Source organism: Poecile atricapillus, assembly GCF_030490865.1.
Source record: "Poecile atricapillus isolate bPoeAtr1 chromosome 30 unlocalized genomic scaffold, bPoeAtr1.hap1 SUPER_30_unloc_3, whole genome shotgun sequence".
In the NCBI taxonomy this organism is placed as follows: domain Eukaryota; kingdom Metazoa; phylum Chordata; class Aves; order Passeriformes; family Paridae; genus Poecile; species Poecile atricapillus.
The window spans coordinates 47,115-67,368 of record NW_026708979.1 but is presented as its reverse complement, the minus strand read 5'-3'; the positions used below and the strand labels follow the sequence as shown (position 1 = coordinate 67,368).

The 20,254-nt window shown below is 41.7% G+C and overlaps 1 protein-coding gene across 2 annotated transcripts; it reads left to right on the top strand.

Moving 5' to 3' along the window:
- Positions 1–528: 528 nt before the first annotated feature.
- On the top strand, positions 529–15,514 carry LOC131573973 (reticulocalbin-3-like). Of its 2 annotated transcripts, XM_058828326.1 has the most exons (7): positions 529–609; positions 1,640–1,851; positions 4,777–4,967; positions 7,868–8,022; positions 9,501–9,561; positions 11,397–11,596; positions 14,755–14,937. In XM_058828326.1, the coding sequence occupies exons 2-7, from the start codon at positions 1,640–1,642 to the stop codon at positions 14,860–14,862; spliced, it is 927 nt and encodes a 308-aa protein (XP_058684309.1). In that variant the 5' UTR covers positions 529–609; the 3' UTR covers positions 14,863–14,937. The 2 variants fall into 2 exon arrangements, with proteins under 2 accessions (XP_058684309.1, XP_058684310.1); XM_058828327.1 differs by lacking the exon at positions 11,397–11,596 and having other exon boundaries at positions 14,755–15,514.
- The last annotated feature ends 4,740 nt before the right edge of the window (positions 15,515–20,254 follow it).

Below are 20,254 nucleotides of genomic sequence, written 5' to 3'. Positions count from 1 at the left end.
TCTCAATATATCCCAAAATATCCCAGTAAATCCCAGTATATCCCAAAATATCCCAGTATATCTCAGTATGTTCCACTACATCCCAGTATATTCCAGTACATCCCAGTATACCGCAAAATATCCCAGTATATTCCAGTATATCCCAATATATCCCAAAATATCCCAGTAAATCCCAGTATATCCCAGTACATCCCAGTATATCCCAAAATATCCCAGTAAATCCCAGTATATCCCAGTACGTTCCACTACATCCCAGTATATGCCAGTACATCCCAGTATATCCCAAAATATCCCAGTACATCCCAGTCCATCCCAATATATCCCAGTATATCCCAATATATCCCAGTCCATCCCAGTCCATCCCAGTCCATCCCAGTCCATCCCAGTTCCCGGCCCCGCTCCCGCCCCCCCCCCGCTCACTTTGGGTTAAAAAAGCGGCTTTTCGGGTCCGGCGCGCGGACGTGGCGCGCCTCAGCCAATGGGAGCGCAGCTCTCCCCGCCTCACGTGGGCTCGGCCGCCGCTGATTGGTCGAGACGCCCAAGGGGGCGGGGCCAAAGCTGTGAGGGGCTGTGGGACCCCCCCCGGGTGTTGGGGCGGGACGGGACGAGGTGAGCGTGGGGGGGCGAATTTTGGGGGGTCCTGAGGGGGATTTTGGGGGGGTCTTGAGGGTTCTGAAGGCTCCGAGGGATTTGAGGGGGATTTGGGGGAGTTTTGGGGGGTTTTGGTGGAGTTTTGAGGGGGTTTGGGGGGTTCCGTGTGAGATTTTTGAGGGGATCTTGAGGTCCCTGAGGGGTCATGAGGGATTTGGGGGATTCTGAGGAGACTTTGGGGGGTTTTGATGGAGTTTTGAGGGGGTTTGGGAGGTTTTGAGGGGGATTTTTGGGGGGTCCTGAGGGTTCTGAAGGCTCCGAGGGATTTGAGGGGGATTTGGGGGAGTTTTGGGGGGTTTTGGTGGAGTTTTGAGGGGGTTTGGGGGGTTCTGGGTGAGATTTTTGAGGGAATCTTGAAGGCCCTGAGGGGTCATGAGGGATTTGGGGGGTTCTGAGGAGAATTTGGGGGGTTTTGATGGAGTTTTGAGGGGGTTTGGGAGATCTCGAGTGGGATTTTGAGGGGGTCTTGAGGGCCCTGAAGGGTCCTGAGGTGTTTGGGGGGTTCTGAGGAGAATTTGGGGGGAGTTTTGGGGGGTTTTGGTGGAGTTTTGAGGGGGTTTGGGGGGTTCTGGGTGAGATTTTTGAGGGGATCTTGAGGGCCCTGAGGGGTCATGAGGGATTTGGGGGGTTCTGAGGAGAATTTGGGGGGTTTTGATGGAGTTTTGAGGGGGTTTGGGGGTTTCTGAGGGAGATTCTGAGGAGGCCTTGAGGGTCCTGGGCCATTTTGGGTGGTTTTTGAGGCATTTTGGGCTCATTTCGGGCCATTTGGGGTAATTTTAGGGTTATTTTGGGGTCATTTCAGGCCGTTTGGGGGTGGTTTTAAGGCCATTTCTCTCCATTTTGGGCTCATTTCAGGCCTTTTGGGGGTGGTTTTAAGGCCATTTCTCTCCATTTTGGACACATTTCAGGCCATTTGGGATGATTTTAGGGCTATTTCAGGGCATTTTGGGCTCGTTTTTGACTCTTTTTTCCCCTTTTTTCCCCTCAGATGCTGCCGGCCTGGCTGTGGCCGCTGTGGCCCCTCCTGGCTCTGACCTCTGGGGGGTCCCCCCAGGCCCCCCAGCCCCATTTTGGGGACCCCCCCCAGCCCCACAGCCACGATTCCGAGGGGCTTTTTTGGGATCACGCCGCCATTTGGGGGGCGAAGGAGGCGCAGGAGCAGCGGGAGCTGCCCCCAGAAGAGTCCCGGAGACGGCTGGGGTGAGATCCTTAAAGAATTCCCAAAAAAAATTCCACAAAAAAATTCCCCCACAAAAAAAATCCACAAAAATTCCCTGAGGTTCTGTGAAAATTCGCCCAAAAATCCTGCAAAAAATCAGCCAAAATTCCCGCAAAATTCACTCAAAATTCACCCAAAATAGGGAAATAAATCAGCCAAAATTCACCCAAAATATCCCCCAAAAATAGGGAAAAAAATCAGCCAAAATTCCCGCAAAATTCACTCAAAATTTCCACCAAAAATACGGAAAAAATCACCCAAAATTCACCCAAAATATCCCCCAAAAATAGGGAAAAAATCATCCAAAATTCCCGCAAAAAAATCCATGGAAATTCACCTCAAATTCCTGTAAAAAATCAACCAAAAATACGGAAAAAATCATCCAAAATTCCTGCAAAAAATCACCCAAAATTCACCCAAAATATCACCCAAAAAATAGGGAAAAAAATCACCCAAAATTCCCAAAAAAATCACCCAAAATTCCCACAAAATTCCCACAAAATTCACCCAAAATATCCCCCCAAAATAGGGAAAAAAACATCCAAAATTCCCAAAAAAATCACCCAAAAATACAGAAAAAATCACCCAAAATTCCCACAAAATTCACCCAAAATTCACCCAAAATATCACCCAAAATAGGGAAAAAAACATCCAAAATTCCCACAAAAATCACCCAAAATTCCACCCAAAAAATTCCATGGAAATTCATCCCAATTTCCTGTAAAAAAATCACCCAAAATTCCCACAAAAATCACCCAAAATTCCCACAAAAATATGGAAAAATTCCCCCAAAATTCCCCCAAAAAATCTGGAAAAATTCATCCAAAATTCCCCAAAAGTTCCCCAAAAATTCACTCAAAATTCCCCAAAAAATTCACCCAAAATTCATCCAAAATATCCCAAAAAAAATCTGGAAAAATTCACCCCAAAATTCCCCAAAAAAATCTGGAAAAGATTTTGAGGGAATTCTGAAAGATTTTGGGTGAATTCCGAGGGATTTTGGGTCTTTTTGAAACCTCCTCAATCCTGCCTCAGTTTCCCTCAGAATTTTGGGAATTTCAGCTCCCAAATCCCGATTTTCCCAAGATCCTGATGGAATTGAAGGAATTTGGGTGGGAATTCTGAAAGATTTTGAGTGAATTCCAAGGGATTTTGGGTGAATTCCTCCCGATTTTGGGACTTTTCGAAACCTCCTCAATCCTGCCTCAGTTTCCCTCAGAATTTTGGGAATTTCAGCTCCCAAATCCCGATTTTCCCAAGATCCTGATGGAATTGAGGGAATTTGGGTGGGAATTCTGAAAGATTTTGGGTGAATTCCAAGGGATTTTGGGTGAATTCTTCCCGATTTTGGGACTTTTCGAAACCTCCTCAATCCTGCCTCAGTTTCCCTCAGAATTTTGGGAATTTCAGCTCCCAAATCCCGATTTTCCCAAGATCCTGATGGAATTGAGGGAATTTGGGTGGGAATTCTGAAAGATTTTGGGTGAATTCCTCCCGATTTTGTGTGAATTCCTCCCGATTTTGGGACTTTTCGAAACCTCCTCAATCCTGCCTCAGTTTCCCTCAGAATTTCGGGAATTTCAGCTCCCAAATCCCGATTTTTTCCCCATTCCCAGGCTCCTGGTGGATCTGATGGACAGAGATGAATCCAGGGGGGGTCCAGGATGGGAATTTTGGGTGAATTCCTCCCGATTTTGGTTCTTTTTGAAACCTCCTCAATCCTGCCTCAGTTTCCCTCAGAATTTTGGGAATTTCAGCTCCCAAATCCCGATTTTCCCAAGATCCTGATGGAATTGAGGGAATTTGGGTGGGAATTCTGAAAGATTTTGGGTGAATTCCTCCCGATTTTGGGTGAATTCCTCCCAATTTTGGATGAATTCCTCCCGATTTTGGGTCAATTCCTCCCGATTTTGGTTCTTTTTGAATCCTCCTCAATCCTGCCTCAATTTCCCTCAGAATTTTGGGAATTTCAGCTCCCAAATCCCGATTTTTTCCCCCTTCCCAGGCTCCTGGTGGATCTGATGGACTCAGACAGCTCCGGGGGGGGGTCCAGGATGGGAATTTTGGGTGAATTCCTCCCGATTTTGGGTCTTTTCGAAACCTCCTCAATCCTGCCTCAGTTTCCCTCAGAATTTTGGGAATTTCAGCTCCCAAATCCCGATTTTCCCAAGATCCTGATGGAATTGAGGGAATTTGGGTGGGAATTCTGAAAGATTTTGAGTGAATTCCAAGGGATTTTGGGTGAATTCCTCCCGATTTTGTGACTTTTTGAAACCTCCTCAATCCTGCCTCAGTTTCCCTCAGAATTTTGGGAATTTCAGCTCCCAAATCCCGATTTTTTCCCCTTTCCCAGGCTCCTGGTGGATCTGATGGACAGAGATGAATCCAGGGGGGGTCCAGGATGGGAATTTTGGGTGAATTCCTCCCGATTTTGGGATTTTTTGAAACCTCCTCAATCCTGCCTCAGTTTCCCTCAGAATTTTGGGAATTTCAGCTCCCAAATCCCGATTTTCCCAAGATCCTGATGGAATTGAGGGAATTTGGGTGGGAATTCTGAAAGATTTTGGGTGAATTCCTCCCGATTTTGGGTGAATTCCGAGGGATTTTGGGTCAATTTTGGGATTTTTTGAAACCTCCTCAATCCTGCCTCAGTTTCCCTCAGAATTTTGGGAATTTCAGCTCCCAAATCCCGATTTTCCCAAGATCCTGATGGAATTGAGGGAATTTGGGTGGGAATTCTGAAAGATTTTGAGTGAATTCCAAGGGATTTTGGGTGAATTCCAAGGGATTTTGGGTGAATTCCTCCCAATTTTGGGTCTTTTTGAAACCTCCTCAATCCTGCCTCAGTTTCCCTCAGAATTTTGGGAATTTCAGCTCCCAAATCCCGATTTTTTCCCCTTTCCCAGGCTCCTGGTGGATCTGATGGACTCAGACAGCTCCGGGGGGGTCTCTGGGGAGGAGCTGCGGGCCTGGATCCTTCGGAGGCACCGCGGATCCCGGGAGGAATCGCTGAGGATCGAGAGATCCCGGCTGGATCTGGACGGCGACGGCGCCGTGGGATGGGACGAGCTGCACCGGGAGAGCTTCGGAGACGGAGGTGGGGACCTGGGAATTCCGGGAATTCCGGGAATTCTGGACTGGGGGAGGGCTTGGGGATTTTGGGGGATTTTTTTAAATTTTTATTTTTAGTTTTTGGGGTTTTTTTGGGGATTTTTTGGGAATTTTTGGGGATTTTTTTGGGATTTTTGGGGATTTTTTGGGAATTTTTTGGGATATTTTGGGGATTTTTTGAGTTTTTTTTGGGTTTTTGGGGGAATTTTTTTGGGATTTTTTGGGTTTTTTTGGGGGATTTTTTGGGAATTTTTGGGGATTTTTTGGGAATTTTTGGGGGGGATTTTTTGAGGATTTTTGGGGATTTTTTGGGATTATTTTGGGATTTTTGGGGGGATCTTTTTTTTGACTTTTTGGGATTTTTAGGGATTTTTTGGGGATTTTTTGGGATTTTTTGGGACTTTTTGGGGATTTTTTTTGGATTTTTGGGGGATTTTTTCAGGACTTTTTTGGGATTATTTTGGCATTTTTTGGGGTTTTTTGGGGATTTTTTGGGATTTTTTTGGGATTTTTTTGGGATTATTTTGGGGATTTTTGGGGATTTTTTGGGAGTTTTTTGAGGTTTTTTTGGGATTTTTTGGGGGATTTTTTGGGATTTTTTGGGGATTTTTTGGGGTTTTTTTGGGATTTTTTGGGGATTTTTTGAGTTTTTTTGGGGGATTTTTTTGGAATTTTTTGGGATTTTTGGGGATTTTGGGGGATTTTTTGGGGATTTTTGGGGATTTTTTGGGGATTTTTTGGGATTATTGGGTTTTTTTGGGGGGAGTTTTTTGGGAATTTTTGGGGATTTTTTTGAGGATTTGGGGGAATTTTTTTGGAGATTTTTGGGGATTTTTTGGGAATTTTTTTCATTTTTTTGAGGATTTTTGGGAGTTTTTTTGGGTTTTCTTGGGGATTTTTTTCCCCAAATTTTCCCCCTATTTTTCCCAGCAATTTTCCCCAATTTCCCTTCAATTTTCCCCCAATTTTCCCCCAGTTTTTTCCTAAAATTTTCCCCATTTTTTCCCCAATTTTTCCTCCTTTTTTCCCCATTTTCCCCCCAATTTTCCCCCCAATTTTCCCTTTAAATTTCCCCCAATTCCCCCCAATTTTCCCCCAATTTCCCAAATTTTCCCCCAATTTTCCCCAATTTTCCCCAAATTTTCCCAAATTTTCCCCATTTTTCCCCAATTTTCCCCAAATTTTCCCCCAATTTCCCCCAATTTTCCCTCAATTTTCCCCAATTTTCCCCAAATTTCCCCAATTTCCCCAATTTCCCCAAATTTCCCCAATTTCCCAACCAATTTCCCCCAATTTTCCCCAATTTCCCCCAATTTCCCATTCCCCAAATTCCTCATTCCCCAATTTCCCCAATTTTTCCCAATTTCCCAAACTTTCCCAATTTTCCCAATTTTCCCTAAATTTTCCCCATTTTTCTCCAAATTTTCCCCAACTTTCCCTCAATTTCCCCAAATTTCCCCAATTTTCCTAATTTTTCCCCCATTTTTTCCCAACTTTCCCTGAATTTTCCCCAAATTTTCCCCCATTATTTCCCCAATTTTTCCCAAATTTTCCCAAATTTTCCCCCAATTTTCCCCAAAATTTTTCCTCAATTTTCCCCAATTTTCCCCCAAATTTTCCCCATTTTTTCCTCAATTTTTCCTCCCTTTTTTCCCCATTTTCCCCCCAAATCCCCCCAATTTTCCCCAAATTTTTCCCAAATTTTCCCCCAATTTTTCCCCAATTTTTCCCAAATTTTCCCCAAATTTTCCCTCAATTTCCCCAATTTTTTCCCAATTTCCCCAAATTCTTCTCCAATTTTCCCCCATAATTTCCCCAAATTTTCCCCAAATTTTTCCCAATTTTCCCCAAATTTTCCCCCAATTTTTCCCCAATTTTCCCCCATAATTTTCCCAATTTTCCCCCAATTTTCCCCAAATTTTTCCCCAATTTTTCCCCAACTTTCCCCCAATTTTCCCTAAATTTTTTCCCAAATTTTCCCCAACTTTCCCTCAATTTTCCCAAATTTTCCCCCAATTTTTTCCCCAAATTTTCCCCAATTTTTTTCCCAATTTCCCCCAATTTTTCCCAGATTTTCCCCCAATTTTTCCCAAATTTTCCCCCAATTTTTCCTCCTTTTTTCCCCATTTTCCCCCCAAATCCCCCCAATTTTCCCCAAATTTTCCCCAAATTTCCCCAAATTTTCCCCCAATTTTTCCCCAATTTTTTCCCAATTTCCCCAAATTCTTCCCCAATTTTCCCCCAATTTTTCCCCAAATTTTCCCCAAATTTTCCCCAATTTTTTCCCAATTTCCCCAAACTCTTCTCCAATTTTCCCCAATTTTTTCCTAAAATTTTCCCCATTTTTTCCCCAAATTTCCCCCAATTTTCCCCAAATTTTCCCCCAATTTTCCCCCAAATTTTCCCCCAATTTTTTCCCAATTTTCCCCCATAATTTTCCCAATTTTCCCCAAATTTTTCCCCAAATTTTCCCTCAATTTTCCCCAAATTTTCCCCATTTTTTCCTCAAATTTCCCCAATTTTTTCCCAATTTTCCCCAAATTTTCCCCTAATTTTCCCCAATTTTTTCCCAATTTCCCCAAATTTTCCCCCAATTTTTCTCCAATTTTTTCCCAATTTCCCCAAACTCTTCTCCAATTTTCCCCAATTTTTCCCAAATTTTCCCCAAAATTTTCCCAAACTTTCCCCCAATTTTTCCCCAATTTTTCCCAGATTTTTCCCCGATTTTCCCCAATTTTCCCTCAAATTTCCCAAATTTTCCCCCAATTTTTCCCAGATTTTTCCCCATTTTCCCCCCAATTCCCCCCAAATTCCCCCCAGACCCCCCAAATCTCTCCCTCCCCTCGGGAATCCCGACATTCCCGGTTTTTTTTCCCGGAATTCCAGAGGATTTTGGCGGCTCCCACCGGCGGCTCCTGCTCCGTTCCCGGCTCCGTTTCCAGGCGGCCGACGCCGACGGCGACCGGCGCCTCCGGGGGGAGGAGCTCGAGGCTTTCCTGCATCCCGAGGATTTCCAGCACCTCCTGCACCTCGTGGCTCAGGTCAGGCATTCCCAGAATTCCCAGAATTCCCAAAATTCCCAAAATTCCCAAAATTCCCAAAATTCCCCCAAAAAATCCTGCTTGAAATGGCGAAAATCCGGCTCAAAATGGTCCAAAATTGGCATTTTTGGGGGATTTTTGGGGACTTGGAGCACTCCTGGATCTCGTGGCTCAGGTCAGGCATTCCCAGAATTCCCAGAATTCCCAAAATTCCCAGAATTCCCGGAATTCCCCAAAAAATCCGGAAAAAAACGGCGAAAATCCGGCTCAAAATGGGCCAAAAATGGGATTTTTGGGGTTTTTTCAGCGGTTTTGAAGCCCTCCTGCACCTCGTGGCTCAGGTCAGGTATTCCCAGAATTCCCGGAATTCCCAAAATTCCCGGAATTCCCAAAAAAATCCCACGCAAAATGGTCAAAAATTGGAATTTTTGGGGTTTTTTTTTGGAGTTTTGGAGGATTTTTTGGGGATTTTTGGGGACTTGGAGCACTCCTGGATCTCGTGGCTCAGGTCAGGCATTCCCAGAATTCCCAGAATTCCCGGAATTCCCGGAATTCCCAAAATTCCCAAAAATTCCCGGAATTCCCAAAAAAATCCTGCTTGAAACAGCAAAAATCCGGCTCAAAATGGGCCAAAATTGGGATTTTTGGGGTTTTTTGGGAGATTTTTGGGTGTTTTTGGGATTCTGGGATCTCGTGGCTCAGGTCAGGCATTCCCAGAATTCCCAGAATTCCCAAAATTCCCGGAATTCCCAAAAAAATCCGGAAAAAAACGGCGAAAATCCGGCTCAAAATGGGCCAAAAATTGGGATTTTGGGGGTTTTTTTGGAAGGAATTTTGGGAATTTTTTGCAGAATTTTTTGGGATTTTTTTGGTGGAATTTTGGGAATTTTTGGGAGGAATTTTGGGAATTTTTTGGGAATTCTTTGGGGAATTCTGGAGGAATTTTGGGGATTTTTTGGAATTCTTGGGAGGAATTTTGGGAATTTTTTTGAGGAATTTTGGGAATTTTTTGTGAGGAATTTTGGGAATTTTGGGGAATTCTTTGGAAGGAATTTTGGGAATTCTTTGGAAGGAATTTTGGGAATTTTTTGGGAATTCTTTTGGGAATTCTGGAGGAATTTTGGGAATTTTTTGGGAGGAATTTTGGGAATTCTTTGGGAGGAATTTTGGGAATTGTGGAGGAATTTTGGGAATTTTTTGCAAAAATTTTTGGGATTCTTTTGGAGGAATTTTGGGAAATTTTTGGGAGGAATTTTGGGAATTTTTTGGGAGGAATTTTGGGAGGAATTTTGGGATTTTTTTGAGGAATTTTGGGAATTCTTTGGGAGGAATTTTGAGAATTTTTGGGAATTCTTGGGAGGAATTTTGGGAATTTTCTGGAAGGAATTTTGGGAATTTTTTGGGAGGAATTTTGGGAATTTTTTGGGAATTCTTTTGGGAATTCTGGAGGAATTTTGGGAATTTTTTGCCTTTCCCAGGAGACCATCGAGGACCTGGATCAGAACGGGGACGGATTGATCCAGGTGGACGAATACATCGGTGAGGGGAAGCCGGGAATTCCGGGGAAATCCGGGAATTCCGGGAATTTTTGGGAATTCTGGGAAATTTGGGGAATTCTGGGGAATTCTGGGATTCCCTGGATCCAATTCTGGGGAATTTTGGGGGCCCCTGCCCCAAATTTTGGGAATTTTGGGGTTCTCTGACTCCAATTTTGGGGGTTCTGGATCCAATTTTGGGAATTTTTGGGAATTTTGGGATTCCCTGGATCCATTTTTGGGGAATTTTGGGATTCCCTGCCCCGAAATTTGGGAATTTTGGGGTTTCTGGATCCATTTTTTGGGGATTTTTGGGAATTTTGGGGATTCCTGCCCCAAATTTTGGGAATTTTGGGATTCCCTGGATCCAATTTTGGGGAATTTTGGGATTCCCTGCCCCGAATTTTGGGAATTTTGGGGTTTCTGGATCCATTTTTTGGAATTTTTGGGAATCTTGGGATTCCCTGGATCCAATTCTGGGAATTTTTTGGAATTTTGGGGGTCCTTGGATCCAATTTTTGGGAATTTTGGGGTTTCTGGATCCATTTTTTGGAATTTTTGGGAATTTTGGGATTCCCTGGATCCAATTTTGGGGCTTTTTGGGAATTTTGGTGTTTCTGGCTCCATTTTTTGGGAATTTTTGGGAATTTTGGCTCCATTTTTTTGGAATTTTTGGTAATTTTGGCTCAAATTTTTGGGAATTTTGGGGTTTTTGGCTCCGTTTTTTTTGGAATTTTGGGGAATTTTGGTGTTTCCGGCTTAAATTTTTGGGAATTTTTGTGAATTTTGGCCCCATTTTTTTTGATTTTTGGGGTTTTTGGCTCCGTTTTTTGAGGATTTTTGGGGGGATTTTTTTGGGAATTTTTCTGGAATCTTTGGGAATTTCGGGATGGGAATTTTTTTGGGAATAACCTCTGGAATCTCTTCTTATTTCCCTTTTTCCCAACCACCAAAATTCCACGGAATCCAGAGAAAAAAATCGGAATTTCTGCATCAAAATTCCGATTTTGGGGGGATTTTTTTTGGGAATTTCTTGGGAATCTTTGGGAATTTTGGGACGGGGATTTTTTTGGGAATAACCTCTGGAATCTCCTCTCATTTCCCTTTTTCCCAACCACCAAAATTCCACGGAATTCGGAGAAAAAAATCGGAATTTCTGCTTAAAAAATTCCAATTTTTGGGGACATTTTCAGGATTTTTTTGGGAATTTCTTGGGAATCTTTGGGAATTTTGGGATGGGGATTTTTTTGGGAATAACCTCTGGAATCTCTTTTATTTCCCACCATTCCAACCACCAAAATTCCATGGAATCCGGAGAAAAAAATTGGAATTTCCGCATCAAAATTCTGATTTTTGGGGGGATTTTTTTGGGAATTTCTCAGGAATTCTGGGGTTTTTTGGGACGGGGATTTTTTTGGGAATAACCTTTGGATTCTCCCCCCTCAGCCGATCTCCAGGAGGGTCCCCCGGGCTCTCCGGAGCCTCCGGAGCTGCGTGGGGATTTTTGGGAATTTTTGGGAATTTTGGCTCCATTTTTTGGGGAATTTCGGGGTTTTTGGCTCCATTTTTTGAGGATTTTTTGGGGATTTTTTTTGGGAATTTTTCAGGAATTTTTGGGAATTTCGGGATGGGGATTTTTTTGGGAATAACCTCTGGAATTTTTTCTCATTTCCCACTTTTCCAACCGCCAAAATTCCACGGAATCCGGACAAAAAAATCAGAATTTCCGCATCAAAATTCCGATTTTTGGGGGGATTTTTTTGGGAATTTCTCAGGAATTCTGGGGTTTTTCGGGACGGGGATTTTTTTGGGAATAACCTCTGGAATCTCCCCCCTCAGCCGATCTCCAGGAGGGTCCCCCGGGCTCTCCGGAGCCTCCGGAGCTGCGTCGGGAGCGGGAGCAGTTCCTGCGGGATCGGGATCGCGACGGCGACGGGAGCCTGGGCCCGGCCGAGGTTCAGCTCTGGCTCAGCCCCCCCAGCTCCGACTGGGCTGGGCTGGAGGCTCAGCACCTGATCCACCACACGGATCGGGATCAGGTCAGGATTCCCGGAATTCCCAAAATTCCATGGAATTCCCAAAAAAATCCCGGAAAATTTGGGGGTCTGGGGGGGTTTTATGGCGATTTTTGGGGGATTTTTGGGGTTTTTTTGGAAAATTTTGGGAATTTGGGGGGCAATTGGCGAGAGGAGTAGCTGGAGCCTTCCCAAATTCCCGGAATTCCCAAAATTCCATGGAATTCCCAAAAAAATCTGGGAAAAATCCGCCAAAATTTGAAGTTTTGAGGAGGTTTTAGGGGGATTTTAGGGGATTTTGGAGGGAATTTGGGATTTTTTGGGGGATTGAAGAGGGATCCACCTGGAATATCCCTGGATTCCCAGAATTCCCAAAATTCCATGGAATTCCCTGGAATTCCCAAAAAAATCTGGGAAATTTTGGGGTTTTGAGGAGGTTTTATAGCGATTTTAAGGGGATTTTTGGGTTTTTTTGGGGAAATTTTGGGATTTTGGGGGGAAATTGAAGAGGGATTCACTTGGAATATTTGGATTCCCGGAATTCCATGGAATTCCTGGAATTCTGTGAAATTCCCAAAAAAAATCCCGGAAAATTTGGGGTTCTGGGGTGGTTTTAGGGGGATTTTAGGGGATTTTTGGGGGTTTTTTTGGGAAATTTTGGGATTTTGAGGGGGAATTGGAGAGAGAAACACCTGGATCTTGCCCAAATTCCCAGAATTCCCAAAATTCCATGGAATTCCCAAAAAAATCTGGGAAAAATCCTCCAAAATTTGAAGTTTTGAGGAGGTTTTAGGGGGATTTTAGGGGATTTTGGAGGGAATTTGGGGGTTTTTATGGGGGATTTGGAGAGGGATGGAGCTGGATCCTTCCCAATTTCCTGGAATTCCCATGGAGCTGGATCCTTCCCAATTTCCTGGAATTCCCAAAATTCCTGGAATTCCGTGGAATTCCCAAAAAAATCCCGGAAAATTTGGGGTTCTGGGGGGGTTTTATAGCGATTTTTGGGGGATTTTGGGGATTTGGGGGGGGGAATTGGAGAGAGAAGCACCTGGAATGTCCCTGGATTCCCGGAATTCCAAAAATTCCTGGAATTCCATGGAATTCCCAAAAAAATCTGGGAAAAATCCACCAAAATCTGGAGTTTTAAGGAGGTTTTATAGCGATTTTAGGGGGATTTTTGGGGTTTTTTGGGGGGAAATTTTGGGATTTTGGGGGGAAATTGAAGAGGGATTCACCTGGAATGTCTCTGGATTCCCAGAATTCCCAAAATTCTTGGAATTCCCCAAAAATCTGGGAAAAATCCGCCAAAATTTGGGGTTTTAGGGAGGTTTTATAGCGATTTTAAGATGATTTTTGGGGTTTTTTGGGGAAATTTTGGGATTTTGAGGGGTGATTGAAGAGGGATTCACCTGGAATGTCCCTGGATTCCCAGAATTCCCAAAATTCCTGGAATTCCAAAAAAAATCCCGGAAAATTTTGGGTTCTGGGGGGGTTTTAGGGGGATTTTAAGGGGATTTTTTGGGTTTTTTGGGGGAAATTTTGGGATTTTGAGGGGGAATTGAAGAGGGATTCACTTGGAATGTCTCTGGATTCCCAGAATTCCCAAAATTCCTGGAATCCCCAAAAAAATCCCGGAAAATTTGGGGGTCTGGGGGGGTTTTATAGCGATTTTAAGGGGATTTGGGTCCATTTTAGCGTGATTTTGGGAGAATTTTGGGGAAATTTTGGTTGATTTTGGGGTTTTTTAATCAATTTTAGGGCGATTTGGGATCATTTTTGGTGGATTTGGGAAAAATCTGGGGGAACTTGGGAAGATTTGGGTCAATTTGGGGGGAATTTGGAGGAATTTGGGTCCATTTTGGAGGAATTTGGGTCAATTTTAGGCCGATTTTCAGTGAATTTGGGAAGAATTTGGGGGGATTTGGAGGAATTTGGGAAGTTTTGGGTCCATTTTGAAGGAATTTGGGTCAATTTTAAGGCGATTTTTGGTGAATTTGGGAAGAATTTGGGGGAATTTGGAGGAATTTGGGAAGATTTGGATGAATTTGGGAGAATTTGAGAGAATTTGGGTCAATTTTAAGGGGATTTTTGGTGAATTTTGGTCAATTTGGAGGAATTTGGGAAGATTTGGGTCCATTTTGGGTGAATTTGGGAGAATTTGAGAGAATTTGGGTCAATTTTAAGGCAATTTTCAGTGAATTTGGGAAGCATTTGGGGGAATTTGGAGGAATTTGGGAAGATTTGGGTCCATTTTGGGGGAATTTGGGAGAATTTGAGAGAATTTGGGTCAATTTTAAGGCGAATTTTGGTGGATTTTGGTCAATTTGGAGGAATTTGGGAAGATTTGGGTCCATTTTGGGTGGATTTGGGAGAATTTGAGAGAATTTGGGTCAATTTTAGGGCAATTTTCAGTGAATTTGGGAGAATTTGGGGCAATTTTAGGGAGATTTTCAGCGGATTTGGGAGAATTTGGAGGAATTTGGGAAGATTTGGGCTCATTTTGGAGGAATTTGGGTCAATTTTAGGGCAATTTTCTGTGGATTTGGGAAAAATCTGGAGAAATTTGGGAGAATTTGGGTCCATTTTGGGTGAATTTGGGTCAATTTTAAGGCAATTTTCAGTGAATTTGGGAAGAATTTGGGGGAATTTGGAGGAATTTGGGAAGATTTGTTGGATTTGGGAAGAATTTGGAGGAATTTGGGAAGATTTGGGTCCATTTTAGGTGAATTTGGGAGAATTTGAGAGAATTTGGGTCAATTTTAAGGTGAATTTTGGTGGATTTTGGTCAATTTGGAGGAATTGGGGAGGATTTGGGTCCATTTTGGGTGAATTTGGGGGAATTTGAGAGAATTTGGGTCAATTTTAAGGTGAATTTTGGTGGATTTTGGTCAATTTGGAGGAATTTGGGAAGATTTGGGTCCATTTTGGGGGGGTTTGGGTCAATTTTAGGCCGATTTTCAGTGAATTTGGGAAGAATTTGGGAGAATTTTTGGAAATTTGGGAGGATTTGTTGGATTTGGGAAGAATTTATGAGGATTTTGCTCAATTTTGGGTGAATTTCTCTTATTTTCCCCCATTCCCCCCCCAATTTTCCCCATTTTCAGCCTCTCCTCTCTCAGGTGATCCCAAATTTTCCCAAAATTCCCGAATTTTCCTGAATTTTCCCCAATTTCTGCCCCCAGGACGGGTCCCTGAGCCGGGAGGAGATTTTGGGGCGTTGGGAGCTTTTCGTGGGGAGCCGAGCCACGGACTACGGGCAGGACCTGCACAGGGCCCACGACGAGCTCTGACATTCCCAAAACATTCCCAAAAATTCCCAAAACATTCCCAAAAATTCCCAAAATATCCCAAAAATATTCCCAAAATATCCCGAAAATATTCCCAAAAAATCCCATCCTGCCTTGAAAAAATCTGGGATTTTTGGGGGAAAATATGGAGGAAAAAATGAAATTTTTTGGCAAATCCAAGAGCTTTGAGAGCCAAAAAAATTCCCAAAAAATTCCCAAAATATCCCAAAAATATTCCCCAAAAATTCCAAAAATATTCCCAAAAAATCCCTGGAAAAATCCTGACCTCACCTGAAAAAATCCGGGATTTTTGGGGGAAAACATGGAGGAAAAAATGAAATTTTTTGGCGAATCCAAGAGCTCTGAGAGCCCCAAAAATTCCCAAAAGATTCCCAAAAAATTCCCAAAATATCCCAAAAATATTCCCAAAAAATCCCTGGAAAAATCCTGACCTCGCCTGAAAAAATCCGGGATTTTTTGGGGAAAATTTGGGGGAATAAATGGAATTTTGATGAGTTCAAATTCCCAAAAAATTCCCCAAAAATTCCCAAAATATCCCAAAAATATTCCCAAAAAATCTCTGAAAAAATTCCCAAAAAATCCCATCCTGTCTTGAAAAAATCTGGGATTTTTGGGGGAAAATATGGAGGAAAAAATTAAATTTTTTGGCGAATCCAAGAACTCTGAGAGCCCCAAACATTCCCAAAAAATTCCCAAAAAATTCCCAAAATATCCCAAAAATATTCCCAAAAAATCCCTGGAAAAATCCTGACCTCACCTGAAAAAATCCGGGATTTTTTAGGGAAAATTTGGGGGAATAAATGGAATTTTGGTGAGTCCACGACTCCCAAAAATTCCCAAAAAATTCCCAAAATATTCCCAAAATATCCCAAAAATATTCCCAAAAAATCCCTGGAAAAATCCTGACCTCACCTGAAAAAATCTGGGATTTTTGGGGGAAAATATGGAGGAAAAAATTAAATTTTTTGGCGAATCCAAAAGCTCTGAGAGCCCCAAAAATTCCCAAAATATTCCCAAAATATCCCAAAAAAATTCCCCAAAAAATCCTGAAAATATTCCCAAAAAATCCTGACATCGCCTGAAAAAATCCGGGATTTTTTAGGGAAAATTTGGGGGAATAAATGGAATTTTGACGAGTCCACGACCCCAAAAAATTCCTAAAAATTCCCAAAAAATTCCCAAAATATCCCAAAAATATTCCCAAAAAATCCCTGGAAAAATCCTGACCTCACCTGAAAAAATCTGGGATTTTTTGGGGGAAAATATGGAGGAAAAATTAAATTTTTTGGTGAATCCAAGAGCTCTGAGAGCCCCAAAAATTCCCAAAAAATTCCCCAAAAATTCCCCCAAAATTCCCAAAATATTCCCAAAAAATCCCTGGAAAAATCCTGACCTCACCTGAAAAAATCTGGGATTTCTTGGGGAAAATTTGGGGGAATAAATGGAATTTTGACGAGTCCACGACCCCCAAAAATTCCAAAAAAATTCCCAAAAAATTCCCAAAATATTCCCAAAAAATCCCTGAAAAAATTCCCAAAAAATCCCATCCTGCCTCGAAAAAATCCGGGATTTTTGGGGGAAAATTTGGGGGAATAAAGGGAATTTTGACGAGTCCACGACTCCCAAAAATTCCCCAAAAATTCCCCAAAAATTCCCAAAATATCCCAAAAATATTCCCAAAAAATCCCTGGAAAAATCCTGACCTCACCTGAAAAAATCCGGGATTTTTTAGGGAAAATTTGGGGGAATAAATGGAATTTTGACGAGTCCACGACCCCCAAAAATTCCAAAAAAATTCCCAAAAAATTCCCAAAAAATTCCTAAAATATCCCAAAAATATTCCCAAAAAATCTCTGAAAAAATTCCCAAAAAATCACATTCTGCCTTGAAAAAATCTGGGATTTTTGGGGGAAAATATGGAGGAAAAAATGAAATTTTTTGGCAAATCCAAGAGCTTTGAGAGCCAAAAAAATTCCCAAAAAATTCCCAAAATATCCCAAAAATATTCCCAAAAAATCCCTGGAAAAATCCTGTCCTCACCTGAAAAAATCTGGGATTTTTGGGGGAAAATATGGAGGAAAAAATTAAATTTTTTGGCGAATCCAAGAGCTCTGAGAGCCCCAAAAATTCCCAAAAAATTCCCAAAAAATTCCCAAAAAATCCCTGAAAATATTCCAAAAAATCCTGACATCGCCTGAAAAAATCCAGGATTTTTTGGGGAAAATTTGGGGGAATAAATGGAATTTTGATGAGTTCAAATTCCCAAAAAATTCCCCAAAAATTCCCAAAAAATTCCCAAAAATATTCCCAAAAAATCCCTGGAAAAATCCTGACCTCACCTGAAAAAATCCAGGATTTTTGGGGGAAAATTTGGGGGAATAAATGGAATTTTGACGAGTCCACGACTCCCAAAAATTCCCAAAAAATTCCCAAAAAATTCCCAAAATATCCCAAAAATATTCCCAAAAAATCCCTGGAAAAATCCTGTCCTCACCTGAAAAAATCTGGGATTTTTTGGGGAAAATTTGGGGGAATAAATGGAATTTTGACGAGTCCACGACCCCAAAAATTCCCCAAAAATTTCCCAAAAAATTCCCAAAATATCTCAAAAATATTCCCAAAAAATCTCTGAAAAAATTCCCAAAAAATCACATTCTGCCTTGAAAAAATCTGGGATTTTTGGGGGAAAATATGGAGGAAAAATTAAATTTTTTGGCGAATCCAAGAGGTCTGAGAGCCCCAAAAATTCCCAAAAAATTCCCAAAAAATTCCCAAAATATCCCAAAAATATTCCCAAAAAATCCCTGGAAAAATCCTGACCTCACCTGAAAAAATCCGGGATTTTTTGGGGAAAATTTGGGGGAATAAATGGAATTTTGATGAGTTCAAATTTCCAAAAAATTCCCCAAAAAATTCCCCAAAAATTCCCAAAATATCCCAAAAATATTCCCAAAAAATCCCTGAAAAAATTCCCAAAAAATCCCATCCTGCCTCGAAAAAATCTGGGATTTTTTAGGGAAAATTTGGGAATAAATGGGATTTTGGTGAGTTCAGGAGGAGCTCTGAGAGCCCCAAAAATTCCCAAAAAATTCCCAAAATGTCCCAAAAATATTCCCAAAATATTCCCAAAAAATTCCTAAAAAAATCCCAAAGAATTCCAAAAAAATTCCTAAAAAATTCCCAAAATATTCCCAAAAAATCCCTGGAAAAATCCCAAAAAATTCCCAAAAAATTCCCCCAAAATTCCCAAAATATTCCCAAAAAATTCCTAAAAAAATCCCAAAGAATTAAAAAAAAATTCCTAAAAAATTCCCAAAAAATCCCTGGAAAAATCCCAAAAAATTCCAAAAAAATTCCCCCCAAATTCCCAAAATATTCCAAAAAAATTCCTAAAAAAATCCCAAAGAATTCCAAAAAAATTCCCAAAAAATTCCCAAAAAATTCCCAAAAAATCCCTAAAAAAATCCCAAAGAATTCCAAAAAAATTCCTAAAAAATTCCCAAAAAATTCCCAAAAAAATCCTAAAAAAATCCTAAAAAATTCCAAAAAAATTCCTAAAAAAATTCCCAAAAAAATCCCGGAATTCCAGACCCCCAAAAACTCCAAAATTTGGGAATTTTGTGGGAATTCTGGGCGGGGTTTTGGGAAGTTCCTGGAATTTCCCCCCCCCGGAATTTTGGGAAATTTGGGAATAAAATTTGGGATCCCCAAAAATTTGCTCCGGATTCGTTTTTGGGAGGGGGAAAATCGGGAATTTTGGGGGGGAAAAATTGGGAATTTTGGGGGGAAAAAATGGGAATTTGGGGAGGGGAAAAATGGGAATTTAAGAAGGGAAAAATTGGGAATTTTTGGGGGAAAAATGGGAATTTTTTTGGGAAAAAAAGGGAATTTGGGGGGGAAAAATTGGGAATTTTGGGGGGAAAAAATGGGAATTTTGGGGGGAAAAAAAGGGAATTTGGAGGGGAAAAACTGGGAATTTCAGAAGGGAAAAATGGGAATTTTGGGGAGGGGAAATTGGGAATTTTAAGGCGGAAAAAATGGGAATTTGGGGGGAGGAAATTGGGAATTTCAGGAGGGAAAAATTGGGAATTTTTGGGGGGAAAAAAATGGGAATTTTGGGGGAAAAAATGGGAATTTTGGGGGGGAAAATCGGGAATTTTTGGGGGAAAAATGGGAATTTTGGGGGGAGAAAAAATGGGAATTTGGGGGGAGAAAATTGGGAATTTCAGGAGGGAAAAATTGGGAATTTTGGGGGGAGAAAAAATGGGAATTTGGGGGGGAAAAACTGGGAATTTTGGGGGGAAAAATGGGAATTTTGGGGAGGGGAAATTGGGAATTTTAAGGCGGAAAAAATGGGAATTTGGGGGGAGGAAATTGGGAATTTCAGGAGGGAAAAATTGGGAATTTTGGGGGGGAAAAATGGGAATTTTGGGGGGGAAAATGGGAATTTTGGGGGGGAAAAATGGGAATTTTGGGGGAAAAAATGGGAATTTTGGGGGGAGAAAAAATGGGAATTTGGGGGGGGAAATCTGGAATTTTTGGGGGAAAAATGGGAATTTTGGGGGGACAGATTTGGATTTTTAAGGTGGAAAAAAAAAGGATTTTGGGGGGGAAAAATGGGAATTTTTTTGGGAAAAATGGGAATTTTGGGGAGGGGAAATTGGGAATTTTAAGGCGGAAAAAATGGGAATTTGGGGGGAGAAAATTGGGAATTTCAGAAGGGAAAAATTGGGAATTTTGGGGGAAAAAATGGGAATTTTTTTGGGAAAATGGGAATTTGGGGAGGGGAAAACTGGGAATTTAAGAAGGGAAAAATGGGAATTTTGGGGGGGAAAAATGGGAATTTTTGGGGGAAAAAATGGGAATTTTGGGGGGGAAATCGGGAATTTTTGGGGGAAAAATGGGAATTTTGGGGGGAGAAAAAATGGGAATTTGGGGGGGGGAATCGGGAATTTTTGGGGGAAAAATGGGAATTTTGGGGGAAAAATGGGAATTTTGGGGGGGAAAAACTGGGAATTTTAGAAGGGAAAAATGGGAATTTTGGGGGGAAAAAAATGGGAATTTGGGGGGGAGAAAATTGGGAATTTCAGAAGGGAAAAATGGGAATTTTGGGGGGGAAAATTGGGAATTTTTTGGGGAAAAAATGGGAATTTTGGGGGGGAAAAAAGGGAATTTGGGGGGGAAAAACTGGGAATTTCAGGAGCGAAAAATGGGAATTCTGGGGAGGGGAAATTGGGACTTTTAAGGCGGAAAAAATGGGAATTTGGGGGGAAAATTGGGAATTTTTTGGGGAAAAAATGGGAATTTTTAGGTGAAAAATGGGAATTTGGGGAGGGGAAAACTGGGAATTTCAGAAGGGAAAAATGGGAATTTT

Bases quoted from the DNA above. Each gene is read 5' to 3' on its own strand.
- LOC131573973 (XM_058828326.1), top strand. From the start codon at position 1,640: ATGCTGCCGGCCTGGCTGTGGCCGCTGTGGCCCCTCCTGGCTCTGACC. The intron at 1,852-4,776 runs GTGAGATCCTTA...CCCCTTTCCCAG, and splicing joins GAGTCCCGGAGACGGCTGGG to GCTCCTGGTGGATCTGATGG. The intron at 4,968-7,867 runs GTGGGGACCTGG...CCGGAATTCCAG, and splicing joins GGAGAGCTTCGGAGACGGAG to AGGATTTTGGCGGCTCCCAC.